This window comes from Rhinolophus sinicus, chromosome 4 (genome assembly GCF_057876585.1).
Source record: "Rhinolophus sinicus isolate RSI-liver-muscle chromosome 4, RSI-T2T, whole genome shotgun sequence".
NCBI lineage: Eukaryota > Metazoa > Chordata > Mammalia > Chiroptera > Rhinolophidae > Rhinolophus > Rhinolophus sinicus.
The window spans coordinates 14145102-14166093 of record NC_142504.1 but is presented as its reverse complement, the minus strand read 5'-3'; the positions used below and the strand labels follow the sequence as shown (position 1 = coordinate 14166093).

The window sequence follows — 20992 nt, the reverse complement described above, 5'->3', positions numbered from 1 at the left end:
AAGATGGGATAGAATATTTTTCTCTCTCCCAATAAGTACAACTAAAAACTCTGGACCTTATATATGAAACAGGCTGAGAAAAGAAGGCATACCAGCTAGAGACCTCGGGACCCAAAAAAGGAACACAGAGTTAAGTTCTTGGGTTTTCATTTAGCCTTATGTTTCCATACTGGTTAATACAGAAGCTGAAAACCAGAAACCTGAAAATGCCAAAAGGCACAAACATGCCCCAGTAAAAGGCTACTCTGTCTAGCCAAAGACACAAAAGAGGCAGCCTACCAAGACAGACAACTTTTATAATAGAATATAACCACTCTACTGTAGACAAACACAACACAATAAAAACCTAAGGCCCCACACCCAGCATGCCAGCAAACGCTGAGTGAGGATCCCAGATTTGTACACTATCCAGGCTATAAGGAAACTGGTGTAGTGTAGAGAAGGCCAAGTAGAGAGCAGGACTTATGTCCCCACTGCTGGGTGGTAACAAGTACCCCTCCACACGCGAGTCCCCCCCAACCCCCGTCCTCAAGGTGTCATTGGAAAACTATGTGGATGTGGGGACAGAGTCCCAGAGAGCAGTTTCTAAGTTCTCAGCCTCACGTGGAAAGATGCTGGCTCGGTTATTAGATGGCCATCAGTTGTAATCAGATGACCATCCACTGTGGCTGGGTGACCATCCGCTGTGGCTGGGTGGCCATCAGTAGCTGTACCCAGTTAACCATTAGCCACTAGTGTAACTGCTGTGGCTAGGCTAGGGGGTTGGTGGGTTGGTTAGCAGGCAGAGAAGCGGCCGGCAGATTATGGCTAGCAAGTGCGGTTGGCAGAGGAGTGGATGGTGGATTGTGGATCGTGTGGCTCCTGCTTCTTGTAAGTCCAACCCAGCCACCAGCGAGACTATAATGATATGAACCCCCTATCCATGGCTCTGTGGGTGTTCCTTTTTGGCCTCACCATGTCCTGCGTTCTTATGCGGGGAGCGGGACTGGAGACCCCGCATGACACCTACCTGACAGTGATAAGATACCCCTCCCTCTCTCTGCCTGCACGGAATCAGAGGAGGGGCCTAGTGGAGAGTCCTCAGGACTTTCGGCACTGCCCAGTGTAAGGAGGCTACCCCTCCCCACAGTGGTGCCAGTGGAGGCCACCTGGGGAGCAGCAAGGAGGACTCCTACCCCTGCCAGCTAGGGCGATATTAGTGGAAGCCTGGTGGGGAATTGAAACTCCCACCCCAGCCCACTGATAATGAGGAGCCCTAAACCCACCCCATCGGTGTCCACAGGAAACCTAGACTTCTACCCCGACCTGGCATTAACAAAGGTGGTGCTACCTCCATGCCCTCCCTGCCAGAGCAATGTCAGGAAGAAATAGTGAAAATAGACACTTTACATAAGATCCACAGTGTCATAATACCCCAAACATCCATGTTTTAATAGAAAATCATTATACCAAGAACCAGGAATATCTCTAACTGAAGGAAAAAAAAATTGTCAATACCAAGATGACAGAGGATTTAAAATTACCCGACAAAAATTTTAAAGCTACCATCAGAAAAAATGTTTTAAAGAACAGTGAGAATACACTTAAAACAAATGAAGAAACTAGTCTCAGCAAAGAAATAGAAAGTCTCAGCAAAGAAACAGAAGATACAAAGAAGAAATAAATGGACATTTAGGAACTGAACAAGTATCTTCTGAGGAGTCTACATCATCTGTCAGTTTTCCATATACTATCAGACTCAGCTTTAGTGCTTTGGGTCTCCCAACCACATTCTGTAATGTCAGGTGTATCCAGGGGTTCCAGCTCTTAACTCTGTAAGAAAGAAAATCAAACCAAAAAGCATTCACCTTCAGATCTTCCTCCAGTGGGTTCTGCATATTTCCTCATGTGTTGAGCGTCCCCCAGGCCACGCCAAGGTTAAGAGATTCACTAGAAGGACTCGGGACTGAGCATGTAGTCATTATCATGGCTGTGATTCATTACAGCAAAAAGAGACAAAGTTTTGAATGTAGTGGGAGCCTCCTCAGACATGAGAAATATTCATAGGTTTAGGATTTTGCAGGCTCTGGCCACCACACATTCACTAGCCTATCTCATTGACTATCCTGTAGAGCAGCATCGTGCAAAAGAAATACAGTACAAGGCACTTGTCAGTTTCAATTTCCTAGTAGCCATTTTAAAAAGATTAAAAGGAACAAGTGAAACTGATTTTAATAATATTTTTCTTAACCCAATATTTTAATGTTATAATTTCCTCATATAATCCATATTAAAAGTTATTAATGAGTTATTTTACGTTCTTTTCCTGTGCCAAATCTTCAAACGCTATGGTTTTATTCCCTTCTATTTTATTTCTGGTGTCTATTTTATATTTGCAGCACGTCTCAATTCAGACCAGCCATATTTCAAGTGCTCAGTAACCAAATACGGCCAGTAACTACTGAATTGGACAGTGCAACTCTAGAGAAAGGCCAAAAGGTCACTCAGAATCCAGCTATGACCGCAGCAGTGAGGAAGCTGGAGACCCTACCCCTGGGCATTCATTTGCAATACAGACTTAGGCCTCCAATGCCATTGTCCCAGGGAAACAGCTGGGCGGGTGCCCTGATACACACTCAGTAGTTTCAGACAGACTAATTCCAGATGAGCTTAATTTACTCGAGTAAAAAAGCTACTTCTTACCATAAAGTCCACCTTCAACTCCTAAAGACCCCACCTCAAAAAAAAAAAAAAAACAACCCCAAAAAACAAACAAAAACCCCAGCACTCAGAATGAAGCCCTAAGCAATGAACTATGGGCCCCTAGAAATTAAGGCCAGAGGCTTAATTCTTCCAATGGTTAATCTTAGGTTTTAACGGGCTTTGAGACCAAGCAGTCAGAAAGCTACACCATCCCAAGCATCCATTCATAAACCTCTGTAGTTCTGCAACCTCACAAGGATGGGCAAACCTCATCCAGGGACACCAAAAGAAAAATCCCTGCATCTGTCCATGCTTGGCAGAACTCGGGGAATAAATACCCCGGCAGTTAGTATGTAGTGTGACCTGGGAGTAAAGAAGGCCTCTAGTGCAACAGTAGCCAGTTTTGTGTCCCAGCAGACAAGGCCTGCATCCAGGATGCAAACTGAGAGGGCCACTGAAGCCCTTTCAGAAGAGCTGCTTTGACTCATTAGGGACTCTAATAGTCCCATATGTAACATAACTTCTTTTATTAGTCAGAGGAAAGCAAAGGATATTCTTGGCCAAAAGATAAGTCAGTGATTCACAAAGAGCTCTTCTTCCTTTCCTGTTCCCTAAGCCTGCTAGAGACAATGTCATACAACTTAATCATACACCTTCCTTTTTCTGTGGGTCCATCTCAGGGGTGATGGGGCGATGGATGAAGATAGTTTGTGTATGACTTGTACCTGCTTACACTTGGCACTGGTCAGCCTACCGTACCCTTGCAAGGTGCACCTGCCCCTATGCATCTGCAAAATGTGGGAGCAGTACAGACCACCAAATAGGTTCCTCTCCTACAGAACTCTTGGGGGACTCCATACTTGTAACCCCTCCATAAGGCATTTCAAATCCAGGTCTACTTCCCATCACTGAAATTCATGGCCAAAAACCCATAGATAGAGTACTAGAATATTTCAGATTTCAGCCATCTTCTTAAGAGGGCAATTGCCCTTAGTAGAGCAACCTTCACACTGTGGAATTTTTCTATAACTCCATTCAACCGGCATTTAAAACACCCACTACAGGTATGGTTTTCACTCTAGGTAATACTCCATTACTCACTTCAATCACAGTGCCAGCAACCTACCTAGAAGAATTCCATGCAGTCGAGGCCTTTTGAGACCTAAAAGGTTGGACGCTGAAGTCTGAAATGTGACCAGATAATAATTATTTTGCAGATGGTGCCTATAAAATGTTCAACTTTGTTTGCATTATGCAGTCCTTCGGAGATATCATCTTTTACAGGGCATGCTATGAAAAACAAATAAGCCAGAATGTTCAGAATTGCTGCTGTTCCTTCTCTTGAGTACCAATATTTACTCTCAGTTGGGCTGCCAGAGACAGAATGTCCATGGTAATTTTAACTTGATCCTGTTTTTAGCAAGGAAAGATTTTATTGCTTATTTGTCAGGCTTTTTTTAGGGGTGTGGGGGAGGGGGGCTTCTTTCTATAACCTTTACATTGTTTCTTTGTAGTTAATCGTTGAGGAGGGAAAATGAAACCCAATGCATCCCACTTTGGAGTTTATAATTATTGTACATTCATCATGACGATCATTAGTCTATATTTCCTCCAACCTTGATATTCTTGAAGGATATAGTTGTATTTCCCCAATGGTAGTATTCTAAATGATAGGATAATCTAACGAAGTATTTATTCTATATCAAATGGGAGAGCATCCCATAAATTGTATCTTTCCAAAGGACACGCCATGATCATTATTACCAGGCTTTCCTCTGTTTGTTGCTGCAAAAGAGAAATTATTTCGATTTCTTAATTTTATGAACTAGGGTAATTTTGTGAAGGCAACTGTGAAATGGCCTTTAAGATATAGCATTGAGGAATATGAGGGTGGGAATAATGGTCCTTGTTGGTTGCCTGCAAGGCACCCCTTTCCATTTCCCTCTCGCCTTCCTAACAGTGTCCTAATGCAGGTACCAGTATGACTCTTTTCCTGTACATCAGGGGAAACTGTCGCACCCAGCTCCAGAGAAAGGTTGTTTTGAATTAAGGTAATGCCGTCTCCCCTGCTCTAGTGTCTAGTGCTGGAACACTGAGCTGATCTCACGTGGCGTTCCTGTGACCCCAGGAACTGCTTCAGGAAAAACATATAAACCAGTTTGGGCTGATAAGAAATGAGAAGAGACGTGCAGAACCTCCGCACAAGAGCATACCTTGTTCTTACAAGAAAATCACAGGAAGAAACACCCTGTCTTTCTCTGAACGTTGAGGAAAGCAGATGCCTTTCCCAGGGCAGCATTTTGCCATGGGAAAAGCCGGTGTGAGGATGAATGCAACAAACAGAGGAATAACGGTCCTGGCAGGCTGGACGAGGCCTGAAGCTCGCTCTGGAATTCTATTATGTGGACCAATGAATTCCCAGTTACATGAGCCAATAAAAACCAAGGGGAGTCTGGTTTTCTGGTACTTTCAGGCAAAAGTATCCTAATTGAAAAGGTGAGTTCGTTTTAATTTTATTTCACTTCTCAAGCATTATAAACCTTAAAAATGTATGAGCGTGTGGTAAAATTCAAGCAGTAGAGAAGGACAATCAAAGTAAAGGTTCATCTCATTCCAGACATCATTGACCTCTCCAGAGTCAACCACAGAGTAAGTTTCACACTTGTATGTGTGTGTGTTCTTGTTTCTACTCAGCTAGAAGCACAATATACACACTGTTGTACACCTTGATTTTTGGACTTCATGTATCTTGAAGATCATTTCGAATCATACATATAGATTTATCTCATTCTTTTTAAAGGCTGCACAGGGTTCTATTGTATGAATATATCACAATTCATTTAACCAATTCTAATTTTTTGCCACTATAAATAGTGATGACATCCTTAAATTTACATGTTTGAACAAAGATGTGAGTATAAATCTAAGGATAAATTCTTAGAGATAGAAAAGCTGGGTCAAAAAGTGTATATATTTTATATTTTGATAGTTATCGCCCAAATGGATAGAACTTTTTAAAAGGGATTTTGCAATAGCTATTAAAAAATAAAATGCATATATTTTTTGACATCATAGTCAAATAGATTGTTTTTCCTTATACCCTGTTAATTGCTCAAAATTATATTGAATTTTAGATTGATTAATATTTGGACCACAACTTTATTTCCTTTTTTTCCCCCCTGGAGTTTCTAGTTGCTCTTTTTTTGTCCCTTAAGTAGCATGAACTTCTTCACCATATCCAAATACCTTCCAACTCTTTATTTATTCTATCTATAGCATGGAATTTATTCCTTTCTTATTACAGTCCCCACTAAATTCCTGTTCTAATTTGGAAAGACTTATTTCTAGGCCTGCAGCACTTAGTCACTTGAGCTTTCTGTTCATTGAATCTTCGGTTAGATCCATGGTGTTTTTTCTGTCGTCCAGGTCATTTTCTTTCTGATTTTCTTCCCTCTTGATTTTTCTCAAGCACATTGAGTAACTTTCTAAGAAAGACAGTTTCTGTGTCCTTGAATATCTTTCTCTTGTTCTATTGCTTACTTGACAGTTTGACTCCCAGTTTCCAACCCCCAGAACATCTCTAAGGGTTCATGGGACAGATTCAGTCCTACTGCCACTGCAGTGCCTCCTGACTGAATCTGGGTTGTGGCTTCCTTCCCTCTGTTTAATCCATCACATGGTTCCATCTCTTTTCTCACTTCCCTAAACTTAAAAAAAAAAAAAAAAAATCTTCATCTGTTGATGATTCTCATCCTAATCTTTTTCATTCTTGTGATTTTATATCCTTTTTTGATTTGTGGTCCTTTACTTTCATTTTAATTGCATCCAGATCAGACACATGTGTACTGTTTGCCATCCAAATGGGAAACCTCTCCCTAGTCCTTATTGCTTAGTCTCAAAATAATTGTGTTGGTTGTCATCATGCATAAGAATTTACCTACCTACTTTTTCTATGAAAAAGTAGCTCATGGTGAGATCTAAACTCTTATATAATTACATAAAATTGAGCTATATGGGTGGAAATAAAATGTCACCTTCCAGAAATAGGCACTTAGCACTTCAGGGTGGTTTTCAAGTGTCACTATAGATGTTACAGGAATTCAGTTATCTATGTGCCACCAAAGCATTTAAGGAACAATAGAATGGGTATTCCCCTTAAGCATTAGTAACAGCCTGAACATTTTTTTTTTTTTAAAGATTTTGTTGGGGAAGGGGAACAGGACTTTACTGGGGAACAGTATGTACTTCCAGGCCTTTTTTCCAAATCAAGTTGTTGTCCTTTCAGTCTTAGTTGTGGAGGGCGCAGCTCAGCTCCAGGTTCAGTTGCTGTTGCTAGTTGTAGGGGGCGCAGCCCCACCATCCCTTGCGGGACTCAAGGAATTGAACTGGCAACTCTGTGTTTGAGAGCCTACTGGCCCATGTGGGAATCAAACCGGCAGCCTTTGGAGTTAGGAGCATGGAGCTCTAACCGCCTGAGCCACCAGGCCAGCTCCAGCCCAAACTTTTTGTAGCATTGATGGAGTGTTACTCAGAATGGAGTCAGACGACTCTGGAGCTAAGTGGATATGAGTGAAATGAAATGATGCATTATTCATATTTTGTTATTAGCAATTCATTATAAACATATAACCCATAAGCAGTGGTGTGCTAGTAAATTTTTAAAGGTCAACTTTATGGGAGGAAAAGGATATATATATATATATATATATATATATATATACATACATACATATATATTATATATATTATATATATTTAGTGTAAGTTTTTATAATTTAAAGGATGTGTAGCATACAATTTACAAATAATGATAAAATATACAATACTTTTATTGTAACTTCCCTATAGCCAATGGATTCTTACAGATGCTTTTGTTGACTTTTGCCAAACTTTTGTATCTGTAGCCAACATATGATTGCAATCGAACTGTGATTTGACAAATGGAGTTGCACCCCAAATCTAACGCTTTTCCTAATAAATCTATTGTCATTAAATCTGACACATGTAGTTAATTTTTCATGGCAGCTTTGCTTAACAACCAGCTTGCAAAATTCCTGAAAATTTAACAACCAGCTCTCACGAACTAGCACAAGCCAACTCCAGTAGACCACTACCTATAAACTACACTTTTTCGACCTAGGACTCAAAATGAGGATCCATTTATTTTTGCTATCCAAATAATATTCCTCTGATATCATGAAAATGCCTGTCTTTTCTGTAATCCCCTCTCTCTAACCATTGCCCATCTGCCGCCATAAGAAATCCATATGTCCTAGGGACTGAGCGATTAATCTTACTTGGTCACCTCCAGAGAGATAAGTAGAAATTCCGCTGGTCAACCAAGGTGGTGTATTGGGCTAGGGCTAGGCTGTTGCTGGCATCACAACCACATGGTGGCACAATTGAGACGCAAGTATTGCAGTTGCCTCAGTACCCCCTCCACACGCTTCCCCTCCCCCTGCTCCTGCCACCCCTAGCTTGCCCCCAGTCATGCAGAGCTTTATAGTGAATCAGCCTATAGCTCCTCTAAAAACTTGGCATCTCTCTCCCCTTTCACACACAGTTCCTTTCAGTGCAGGAAATAGCATCAATGTAAACAAGCCCATGGGCTTTCTTACCTAAAAGTTATATAACAGGACCTTCCTGTTGCATCTGTTCTGGCAACTTCTACCTGTTGACCACTAGTTTTTAGACCCTGTTATCCATAAGTCACTGAGGACCTCCCTGTCTCAGATTTACCTGTGATGCAGGTAAATCTTTAAATACCAGTCCAGGACCTGGAGAAGCTCAAACCCTTTTTATAATTTAATGTGTCCTGAATTATTTGTGTCTATCTTTCACTGTCCACTCTACCCACATAGCCTGCTAATGTTCCACATTAGACTCCAAGGGAAAAACTCCATTCTTTGTTGTCATCTTGCATAAGAAGCCCAACAAAATTCAGCATTTTTGTGTTTGAGGAATTTCATTGAAATACCCTCGATTTCATATAAACATCCCAGGGGAGGACTGTAACTTACACAGCTTGGGGCATGTGCCTAACCTTAGGCCAGCGTGTGGTAAAGAAGACGGGATAGTATGACTGACTAGACCTATATCACATGCCTACTTCTTTGCTGGGGGAGTTTGAGTGGCAGCTGAAAATTGCAAAGAGTGAGGGAAGTGCAATGCTCCAAAGGCAGTGGGGAAATGTTATATGAAGATGAAAGACAAATGCTGAAAGAACAAAGGCAACAAACATCCACTACTGGTAGAGATTTGACCTTTCCTTATAGTTCTCTGTTTTTGGATGTTTTTATAGTTCCTGGAGAACAATAGGGAAAAAAGTATGCTTTGTGGGAAAGAACTGTAACATGAAAACATGTTTAACATAAAGTAATGCTGAAAGATGTCCTTTGAAGCATTCCTTTGAAATATTAGCTTATCTATTATGAAGTTTAGCTTTTGGTACAATTAGTGTTCTCAAAGTAAGGTGCAATTTTGGCATGCTTTCAAACCCTCTGACATATGGTATTACTTGAAGTTTTCATTTAATGTCCTATCAATTTAGGACTTTCAGTAGAAACATTAAATCAGAAGATGCCTTATGCTCCTTAGGTAGAGACAAAAAATGCAAAATAATCTACTGCTATTTACTTATCCACTATTCCATATGTATAATATTGTATCTTATAGGCTTTTTCATCTCTAAAAATTTTGGATCAACATATGAGAATTAGGCTTTGGAATGTGAACTACTCCAACAATGGGAAACACTAACAAAGCAGTTCCCTTTGTCCTACTGAGTTTCTGGAATGCCTGTTGCTGTTTGAGTATCTCACCACTGGAAGGCTATCTTGCATCTTGTATCTTGTATTCTGTATCTTGTAGCCTGTATCTTTGTAGCACATGCACCTCTCTTCTAAAAAGCGTTTAGAACAGCAGACTTCAAACTGTGTACTCATACTCCTAAGGTATACGAAGACTTTCTAAGAGCTTGTGGCAATTGGATGGTTTTAATGCATTCTATTTCCAGATTCTCAGCTTCCACGTGGCGCTTTCCTGAGTGACCTCATCTCGAGTCCTGCCAATGCCCCGCTTTTCACATTCACCCTTCTCCCACCTCACAGAAGAGAGACATACCTCTCCTCCACCCTGAATCTTCTCTCGGTGTCCTGCTCCAAGCTATAAAAACCTTGGAGGCAGTTCTTAAAGGGATAATTAAGCACTGCCTCTGAGGGAGCATCCACCCATTCTCCATCCAAAAACAAAGCAAGGAAAGCCTCAGTAAAAAGTATTCAAGTCTTCTTTATCTAGGCAGCCAACTCTTGGCAAGTCTCCATGCCTTCTCTCTGTATCTCGTATGGAATTAAGACTCCGAAAGATGTTATCCCAATCATTCAAATTTTAAAATGATAGACATTCCATCTGATTTAGCTGATGGGTTTGTCAATGGAGATTGGTTTGACAACACTTATATTGCGGACTTACTCCATAAACGGAATGAGCTAAACCTATAGCTCCAAGAATTTGATAACAGCAAAGTTAAAGTATATATTCCAATTGCAGCACACCAGGAATTACATCCTTTGCAATGAATTAAAGTTAAAACATTTTTAGATATCGATGTAAAATGTTCATGGGACCCTATGTTTCTCAAAATTCTTTTAGGATTACATATGCTAAGAATTTTGAAAATCCCTGGTCTAAAGAACCAGGAAACCACCTCAAGCAATTTAAACTTTTCATTAAGAAAATATAATTGTTATAACTTATAGCTGTAATTAACTATGAAAAATGTCCCATTTAAAAGAAGGATGTAAAAGAAAATAACATCTTAGTAAAAACTCATACTTAACTAAGCTAACATTTTTCTTATGTTAACTTACTTTTTTCACTCTTGAGTCTAATCAAATGTGGGTTTCTCCCTGTTAAATATAGAGTTTGGCCAGAGGACATACTAAAGTTTTCCATCCCAGCATCCTTCAGCCTGTTTGTTTATGCTGTAAGTGGGAAGTGGCTGGTGCTTAAACTCTATTTTCCCAATATTTAAGCCTATTAAGCCTATATTTGAACCCCCACAAGACCAAAACTTTCTGGTTACACTTCTCCTGGTGGTGGTTTCCCTCCTCCCCTAAATATCAAAAAAGAAGAAAATAATAAAATTTCCAGACTCTGGTAGATCCCATGGCTGTTTCTACTCGATGAAAAAGAAAATTGCACTACTAACTTTTACCTCCCCCTCTTCCACCTCTGCTGCTTAGATACCTTAGGGTCACTGAACACAATACGATGCAAAATTAATTACTGAGGTTTGCTTCTATTAAATTGCCAGACGGGTTTACTGACCCAGAGCCAAACTGGTTTTCCTACTACCAGAATTTTCCTCCCTGTTTCTAATAACTGAAAAATGTTAAAACATATAAAGACATTGTAAACACTTAGCAGCGCAGTTTTCTCCACAAACCTAACTTCTTACCCATTAATTAGCTGCCAACTGAGAGCAAAATTTAGCCAAGGACACACAGACCCCCCCTGAGAGCAAGAAGGAGAGAGGAGGAGAGGTGACTACAAAGGGCAAAAGGCTGTTTGGAGAGTGAGTGTGCCAGGGACAAACTTCTATTGCACAAGCTTGCTTCTGGCCAGGCCAGGCCGTGAGGACAAGTCCCTCTTTAATCACCACATTTAGCCTGGCATAACCTTGGTTTGAGGAGAAATAATAATTTCTTGATAGACGTTTGGAGCAGGGGGTTCATTTTAATTTCATTTTTCTGTGTTTAATTTTTATTTTCTATCTGCATGGTTACTTAAACAACAAATTGGCCCAACTGGATCTTTGACAGAAATCTAGCTTTCAGAAAGATATTCTAGCTATAGAATCGGAGGAGTTTCTCTTGTTTTCGCAAGATTTTCAATGTTATGTCTGTGTCACCCTATATTTTGCATTTGCATCCTGTAAAGATTTTTCCGTCCACTCATTTGGGGAGTGAAAAAAAACGCCATCAGTTTTTTTTTTCCCCCAAGAAAAGAATCCCCAGAGGGTAATTACGTATTCCCTGTGGTGATAGGAACATTTTCTAGTCTCATCAGCAGAGACTGCAGAGCACAGTCAATGCACATATGATAAAGCCATAAAGAAGCAAAATTAAGAAGGTATAGAGCAATGATCAATAGTGATGCAATGGTGAACTTGTTACCAAGAAGAAACAACTTAGTTATCCATGTAACATATTTTAAAACGGTAAGAGAACCATTGGTTTGTAGAGTAACCCTTTGCCAGCTCGGATTAAATGAAGATTTAAATTCAGTTAAATGCATGCGTGTGCACTTGAGAATAAATAGGCAGAATCGTCTTTTAACTTGTCTCATGCTAATAAGGACACTGAGGTCACTGAGGAATTCACTGAGACTTTGTCTACACAAAGCCCCAAATTGGTCAGTTTTGAGACAATGCCTTACAAGTCTGTTTTCAGTATCATGTAGGAATAACCTTAATTTTAAAATATTGACCTGGTCTATTTCCAGTCTCTCCATTCCTCAGCAGGTACTGCTATACTGAAAGATCCTGAAAGTGTCCCTAGCCTTCTAAGGTTAAACTAACAAACATTAAGTGACATACTGGCTTACTTCTTCAAGGCACCAAATCTAGTTTCCCTCTAAAAAGTAAAAGGATGATGCATTAAACAGCAAATTGCATACCAGGGGACTGATAAGACACGTAAGATGAAACGTGGAATAAGGAAATAGAGGCAAGGGAAGAAATGTGGGTGGGGAATGTATCTTGTTTGGAAATACAAATTTAAAGCATTTCCTTCGATCAAGAGTGAGTTCACTCAGAAGCAACACCCAACACACGCAAGCCACCTCCTGCCCCCAACAGCTTAACAGCAGGCATGTTTCGTAAATTATATTTAAAAGACTCCTCCAAGGTCCAAAATGAGATGAGTAAAGTGGGATATAACATGATATGTGTCTCTATGTATGTGTAGAGGAATAAGGAAAATGATAAAGTTAAATTTATATCTTTTGTAGACAAGTTCATGATATATTAAGTGAAAACAATAAGCTGTGGAGTAATGTGTATAGTAGGATTCTAGTTCACGGAAAACAAACCCAAAATTCAATCAATCAATTTCTCTCTCTCTTTTTTGCCTGTGTATGTGTGATGAACAAATTATGTAGGTTTGATTATTCCACACAATTTGTGAAAAAATACATGTCAATCTTTTAACATGTTTACCTTATACAGAAATTGGTTTTCTCTTTATATAACTTTGTATTGCTTCAGTGGTTGCAACCAGCCTTTATTAGTTACGGGAACGGTCCATTAAAAGTACTAAATATCAAGATTCTTCTTTTCTTTTGAGGTCTCTCTCTTGTCATGGTGTTTTTTATTTTCTATGTAATGTCATTCTAAGTAACAAAAGGATAAACATTTTAATAAATTGCAAGAATTTTACCCTTCTTCTTTATACTATTGGCAGTTTTACATGCGAATATAAGAAGATTTAACTTGTATACAGAATCTCTGAAATCGCATAATTTATGTTTCATAGCATGCACGTACATCTGTATTTTGTTCTTACCCAAACAGTAACAACATTGCACAGAATGGAATCGATTGTTTTCAGTTCACTTCTTGATACACATACATTCTACCAACACTCTCCACCATCAGCTTACTGATGAGTAAGAAGGACTGAAAGGAAAAGGAATTATGGGTTATCTATCTTTCCTTTTCTTTCAATGTCATCATTTTCAGGATAAGTTGTTGACTACTACAGGGAAGTACTGTGAATAAGAAATAATACAACAGGGTTCCTTGATTTTCAGATTTCTAGGAATGCTATTGCCTTCTTTCTGGTTCTGGTTCTAGATCATATGGGAAATGTGGCCTCCCAGGGGTGCCAGGGACCCAGCTTAATCACTTTTAGATGTAACACACTTTCCTAGTCCTAGCTTTGAGACTTGCTGAACTCTGGCTCTTTGTGGGACCACAGGAATTCTGAGCTCATGGGGCTATATGCAAATGGAGCAATAAGAAACTGTAAACAAGCATGTTGCCTATCCCCCTCTTCTCACACACATGTTCTATCAGACCTCACTTACAAAACACAATATCAAAGACAAAATTAAGCATTTCAAAATAGCAAAAATAGGGAATTTGCTAAGCATAGGGCCCTTCTGAGCTGGGGTCCTTGTGCAACTGTGCAGCTTGCATGCCTGTGAATGAAAAACGGGTTCTCTAATCAATCTGACAAGCTCAGTGACCGAAAGTAACCTCACAGGGTGATCTGATCATACATTTCTATTTGAGCAGGTCATGATGGGTAGTCACATCCGGGCCTATAACTTCTTTCGTAAAAGGCTTAATCTTTGCCTTAAGCAAGCCCTGTCCATTGTTCTTGTGCATCTAGGTTAACATACCTCTGAAATGCCAGAGAAATCCTCTTTTTCAGACCCCTCAGAGGCATAACCACCCTCAAGGGAGCACATAATCTTGTTAACTATCACATGATCCAATTATAGAGATTCCCCCACCATGCTTTCTTCCACCTTCATATAAATCTTCCTTATGGTCCCTCCTTATTTCCAAATGTATAAAAGGAACTGTAAAACTGTTATTCACCAGAGCAGTTGAGATCTTGCTTCCCAGCGTGTCCTCAGTTTGGTTAAAATAAACTCTCATGCCACCCTGAATGAAATCAGGCAGTTACTAAGAAATGAAGGTTAATTGATATGGATAGACATGTCTCTGCTACACCAACCTAAAGATATAATTTATTTAACAAAACCTTAGTTTTTATATAAGTGGGTTGTTTCTGATCTTTTTTTTTTTTTTTTAACCATTATCAATACACCAGGGGGTGCCAAAAAAAATGTATACACATAACTCGTATTCATCTTTTGTTATCAGTATATATTGAGTATTACAATTTTAATAGTTTTTTTTCTTTCTTAAAATGTATATACATTTTTTTGGCACCGTCAGTATTTATAAACTTTGAAGTTATATCTTACTCTCAGTGTTTAAAAACTTATTCCTAAACAATTAGCCATTTCTTCGGAAAAAATTTTCCACTTATTAAATCAAATTAAACAATATGTACTTAACTAAAGTTGCAATGATAACAACCATAGAGTTTTGTTTGTTGGTTTGTTTTTTTTTTACAAAAGCAAAAAAGGAGACAAATGTTTACATGGATAGTTAGTCCTGACATAAACACTATGTGGGTCAAGGAATAAATGGCTAAATATAAACACATTTTAAATTATGTACCTGAATCAATCTATTGTCACTATTGGAATGTATTTTATCAGCTTGTGTTAATATTATCTATTGCTAATATTGACTATCGCGATGCCTTCTCTAATCTTATTTTAATGTTATCTAATTTCTAATATTGAGTATCCAGAGATGCAGCATGTCATCTTGAATTAGTATTATCTATTTGAAGAATGGTAGGACACAAAGCCAAAGTGAAAACTAGCTATTGCTTATTTTTGCATTATCATTTGCATAGCATATAATCAAGCTGTTCTTTAGCTGGTGAAAACAAGTTCTCTGTTCAGTAGTAACTCAAGACTAAAATAACTTGAATGTTCTTAGCTCATTTGTTTGTCACATCTTTGCCAAGCTTGTCAAATTATTTCCATATGAAATATAAAAAAGATTTTACTAGCCTCCAAAACACTTTTATTTGAAGTAAATAACCATGAAAGAATTTACTTATTCTAACTGTTTTTTAACCAAATGACAAGAACTTGTAATTTATCAAACAGGAAGAACGGTTCTCTGCATATTCAGATTCTAATGTGAAGTTTTTCCTGAATGAATTTGGGTACAATTAGATTTCAGAAATGGAACCGTTAACATCTGAGTATTATGAGCAAACTTTTATTTATATAGTTCTACATACTCTAACATTTTGTCCTTCACATATAAATATCTGGGTACACACACCATCTGAGTGTATAAAATTAAACTACCTGAACACCTTTAAAAAATTAGAGTAAAACGTAAAAATGTCTATAAAAAGAAATTCATTAGAGATTTCAAAATATCCGTAAGTGCTAAATAAGGTTTCCAGAAATCAGTGATTATGCTGAAACGTGTCACAAGGGGAACTGTTAACAAGTGTTACTTTGCCAATAGTAGGAAGATTGCCAACCTTTAATTGGCTTTAAAGTTGGTGTTCTATCAATGGTGTATTGTAAAAGGCAATAATGCCCACATTTATGATTTAAGCCTGAAATTGGAACTCTAGATCTGACTAAATGTGGCACTATGCACTAGTCCTTCTAATTAAAAATATTCAAATGCCCGCCTTTTACATTTGGTTAGGATGTTTATTATCATGCTTTTATTAAAAAAACGACAACAAAAGTTGTTTGTCTACATTTTACAATAGACAATGACCAGTCAGCCCCCCTCCCTGCTTTGCTTTGCATTAACTCTTTTGTTCTAATGGAAAGAATGAGAATAGTTTTATAATAGGCTGCTGGGAAGATGGAATTCTACTGAATGAAATGAAAATCTGGAATGGCATTATTCTTTGGGTTCTATAAGGTGGGTGTCCTCATTAATAAATGCAAATGAGGCATCATAGTATCTTTAATAAGTAGAGTAAACAATGCTCTCTCCATTGGCGTCTAGCTTTCTAACTGTGAATTCGTAACTACCTACTGACCCTCATCCTAGGGCAATACAAGAGAACACATGAATAACAATATGAACAAATAAATATGAGTCAACTTCCAGTCAAACCTTTAAACGGGGCAACCCCAACGGAAAGATCCCTTTCAATATGTGCGAGGCTTCAGAGAAGGGGAAAAAGATATAGTGAGGATTTCTGAGGGGACTCTCAGTATTTAGTATTCAGTACTCAGGTTATTAACCAGGCAGTTTTGTCCTGCTGATTTGAATAGTTTTGTGGACTAGGGATAGTTTACAACTTTTCTGATTCTTGAAGGTTACCCATTCATCAAACTGCCTTTCTATGCCCGCCACGTATTTTCCACTCTCTCATCTTTCTCCTGCTTCATGTAACATTGCACACTCCACAGTTTAGCTCAATGGCTGTAAGAAATCGGCAAGGCACATGCAGTGACCATAGCTATGAGGTGGCAGACACTGTTGGCTGTCTTCCCAAGGTCATACCAACTCTCTCGTTTTACTTGCTGGCAGGGCTGTCTCTCACAGTAGAGGCAAAAAGATGCTAAGTACTTGCATTCTCAGCCTCCCGTGGGGCCCCAGTTCTGGCCTGTGATGTAAGGGGAAGTCTGCTGGGAATTTCTGGGAAAGAAGAAAAGAAAGAAAAGTTTCTCCTCATCCCCCACTCCCAGCCTTTCTGTTTTTAATAGGATGGTGTGAAGATGTGATGTTCGGTGCTCAGGAGGCCATATTGTGACAATGAGGGTAAAGATCAAGAAACTGCAAAAAAGGCAGTGAAGGAGAACAGAGTTTGCCTCCCCAAGGTAAGCCTCTTTGGAATACTGATTATTTTAGGCTGGTTAATTTTAACAAACAGCAGACATGGGAAAAGCTCTGAAAACCAAGTACAAGGATATTTACATTTGTAAGGGAAATCTGCATTGTACAGTTTTCCCTCACTCTACCAGATCTGCCTTCACTATAGTTGGAGAAGACAGGATTTAAATCTGCATAACAATCTTACCCTTGTTTGCTGTGCTTTTCCTGGTAACCTATAACTGTATATTCCCAACAACTTCTTTTGTCTTTAGCTAAAGGTGGTATTTAAGGTGATGGCTTCTGCCATTTGGGTGAGTTACTCAGTGTTCCTGGGTCTCTCCCATGTATACAGGAAGTATACATATTATTAAACTTCAAAATGTTTTTTCTCCTGCTAATCTGTCTCGTGTTAATTGGATTCTAAGTCCAGTCAGAAGAACTTGAAGGGTAGAGGTTAATTTTTCCTCCCTAACTCCAGCTTAGAGCTTTCTGGACTTTTGTTGTGTGATAAAGTACATTATTTTTAAAACCATTTTAAATTTATATGTTTACTTACACCCCAAAGTGTCTTAACTAATACTCTTAAAGTTATTATCGTTTGCCAAAATATCCCGACACGAACATACTGACTGATGATTCAAGTTGCCTTTCACACAGTTCAGGGTCTATATTTGGTTATTTCTCAATCCACTTACTTTGATACTATGGGAAAGCAGTCCTAAACCGTAGGTGTACATGCCATTTGTTGAGATTTAAGTAAAATGTATGTAGAACAATGGTCTGTGAAAGTATTACATATTCTTTGTGCCGAAATTCACCCACTCCAACACTAATGCAATTTTTGTTCTTGATACTTCCGTGAACATAAGGCAGAATGCCTGTAGACCTAGAAATGTGTTTCTTAGAAAAGATAGTTTTTTTTTAACTTTTATTTTATTTATTTATTTATTTATTTATTTATTTATTTAATCAGTGTGGGTAAAATTGTTTGTGGAATGGAATATCTGAAAAGACCCATTGCTATTAAGAGCGAAAGTAGTGATAGGAAATCAAAAAGAAAAAAATTGTCTTCCACTTTTTGTTCATGAAACTCATTCTCCTGTAATCACAAACTACAATAAAAAATAGAAGTATTTAAACCCGAGGTTTTGAGTTCATCTCAGGAACATTAGCAAAAGGAATCTTTGGCATCTATTCTCAGCTAGAAAAGTTGCAAAAACCTATTGTCTCTTATAAGCATCACAGTTATTTGTTTAGGGAGAAGAACAACATATGGAAAGGACATTCAGTGAATTGGGGAATGGGCTTCAGGGTCAGATTTATCTATCCTGAAGCCATCACTAAATGAAGTTGAAGGTCAATATCAAATCTTGACTAAATTACCTAGTGTGGTAGTTTCTCCCTTCTGTCGGGGAGGAAAAATTATCCTCTACCCTTCAAGTTCTTCTGACTGGACTTAAAATCCAATTAACACAAGACAGATTAGCAGGAGAAAAACATTTTGAAGTTTAATAACATGTAAATTTTCTGCATACATGGGAGACCCAAGAACACAGAGTAACTTGCCCAAATGGCAGAAGCTATCACCTTAAGTACCACCTCAGCTAAAGACAAAAGAAGTTGTTGGGAGTGGACATTTATAAGTTACCAGGAAAAGCACAGCAAACAAGGGTAAGATTGTTATGCAGGTTTAAATCCTGTCTTCTCCAGTGATAGTGAAGTCAGGCCTGGTACCAGAGGGAAAGGGTACGATGGAGATTTCCCTTAGAAATGTAAATATCCTTTGCAAAAATGAACTTCTCTTTGGTTTTCAGAGCTTTTCCCGTGTCTGCTGTTTGTTAAAATTAACCAGCTTAAAATAATCAGTATCCCGAAGCGGCATATCTTGGGGTGGCAACTCTGTTCCCCTTCACTGTTAAGCTAACATTACTTCAAAATTAAAAAAGTATTAAAAACATTTACTAGGGTTATGCCCCGTATTCTTCTAGCCTGTTCCATGTGCTAGTGACCGCAGTCAAAGATCAGACTACTTACTGTTGTTTATGTTGGAACCATCAGGTGGACATTCCAGACAGGAAGCAGGAAGGGGGTGGTTGGACCAGAACTTGTACACATGGCTAGAAAATTGTACGCTTTTAACTGGGCACACTGCTGCCTGGAAAAGAAAAAAAAAAAAGATAATTGTGTTACTAATGAAGAAAATAAGAATAGGTATTAGGTAGGCAATTAGCAATTGGCCACAGACCTCCAACAAAACTTCCCATGGCAACGAACATGGTGTTGAAGTAAGGACAGTTGTTCCTCTAGGGAGCAGGAGCATGAAAGACATTTGTGGTTTATTTAAAACCTGGATGCAGTACTACCTCTGCTGTTTAAAAGCTGCATGGCCTCAGGCATGCTGCTCTCTGAACCTTAATTTTCTCTGGAATAAATGAGGAGGAGAAAATGTGCTTGGCAAGGTTACCGTATAGATTAAATGAGATAGTAAATGGGAGGGCTTTGTTTGTTTGTTTAAGTCATTTATCTGCTGAACAGTGATTTTTAAAGGAGGAGATCCAGGGTGGGGGCTCTACTTAGAATTGCTTCTCAGGACTAGCAGACTTCATGGTGAAAGCAAAAGTTGATTGATTCTCACAGATCTGAGAATGATGTCCCCTGGACGGCTTTCCTTTTGGGAAGTCCCAGACCCCTTTCTGCCATAGTGGTTAAGTTCTCTTGTGATGATTAATTTTCTCTGTCAACTTGGCTGGGCCGTGATGCTCAGAGAGGTGGTCAAATATTATCCTGGATGTTTCTGTGAGGGTGTTTTTGGACGAGATTAAATTTAAATCAGTAAATCGATTGCCCTCCATAATATCAGTGGGCCTCATCTAATCAGTTGAAAGCCTGAATAGAACAAAAAACTGACCTCTCCTAAGCAAGAGGGAATTCTGGCAGCTGAAGGCCTTTGGACTTGAACTGCAATATTGGCTTTTTCATGGGCAGTCAGCCTGATGAACTTGGGACTTCAACTGCCTCGAAAATTGCTTGAGCCAATTCCTTAAAATAAATCTCTCCCTTGTTTCTCTCTCTCTCTCTCTCTCTCTCTCTATCTATCTATCTATCTATCTATCTATCTATCTATCTATCTATCTATCTAAAGCACGGTTGTTAGTTTCCTAAGAATGCCATGTTAATGGGAATCTGTGTTACACGAAACAAAGAACTAGTACAAAAACGGGGTTAGGTTCCAAAAATTAAAAAAGCATACTATTATATTTTTATAATTAAGAGAAATATCTTTATTAAAGCAATTTTCACCAAAAGTATAACATATTAATATATATTAAATAATGTTTTCTTCAGCATCACTACTAAGCACCATTAACTGAGGGTGTTTTCTTTTTGACAAGATGTCTTCATCCTCTGAACTTAATACTCCACGAACAAAATGGATTTAAAATTCTAATAAATTTTAAAATTCTGTAGTCAAATCTGATATGACATCCACGCTCAAATGAAAATTTTCAAATGAGGTATCTTTTACTCTTAAAAGCTCTTATTATGCTTCGTGTTGTTCAGGGATTTCTCTAATTCTCAAACCCTGTTACAGTGAAACCATGTTATAGACGTGTTGTGTTATACGGGGGTTATGTATATCTATATATATATACATATACATACACACTATTGGTTCTATTTTTCTAGAGAAGCCTGAGTAATAGAGTCTCTGACAGAACCCAGGGATTAACAGCTCCCTCCAGCCTAGTTTCTCCCTTGGTAAAAATCACCCCTCTTAAGACATGTCATTAAAATATCACTGTATTTGATATCACAAGATAATGACCCAATACCAAGAATATTGGTTACATTGAGCCT

At 38.6% G+C, this 20992-nt stretch overlaps 1 protein-coding gene across 2 annotated transcripts in view; it reads right to left on the bottom strand.

The window, feature by feature from the left end:
* The window catches only part of HIBADH (3-hydroxyisobutyrate dehydrogenase), a 116863-nt gene extending 97358 nt beyond the window's left edge, over positions 1 to 19505 (bottom strand). The window contains exons 1-2 of one of the 2 annotated variants that reach the window (XM_074340919.2): positions 19380 to 19505; positions 19169 to 19289 (exon numbers count right to left, since the gene is read on the bottom strand). In XM_074340919.2, coding sequence (XP_074197020.2) covers positions 19169 to 19289; positions 19380 to 19463 — 205 coding nt within the window. In that variant the 5' untranslated portion in view covers positions 19464 to 19505. The remainder of the gene's footprint in view (positions 1 to 19168; positions 19290 to 19379) is intronic. The other variant, XM_074340920.2, reaches the window with a different exon arrangement.
* Positions 19506 to 20992: the final 1487 nt, after the last annotated feature.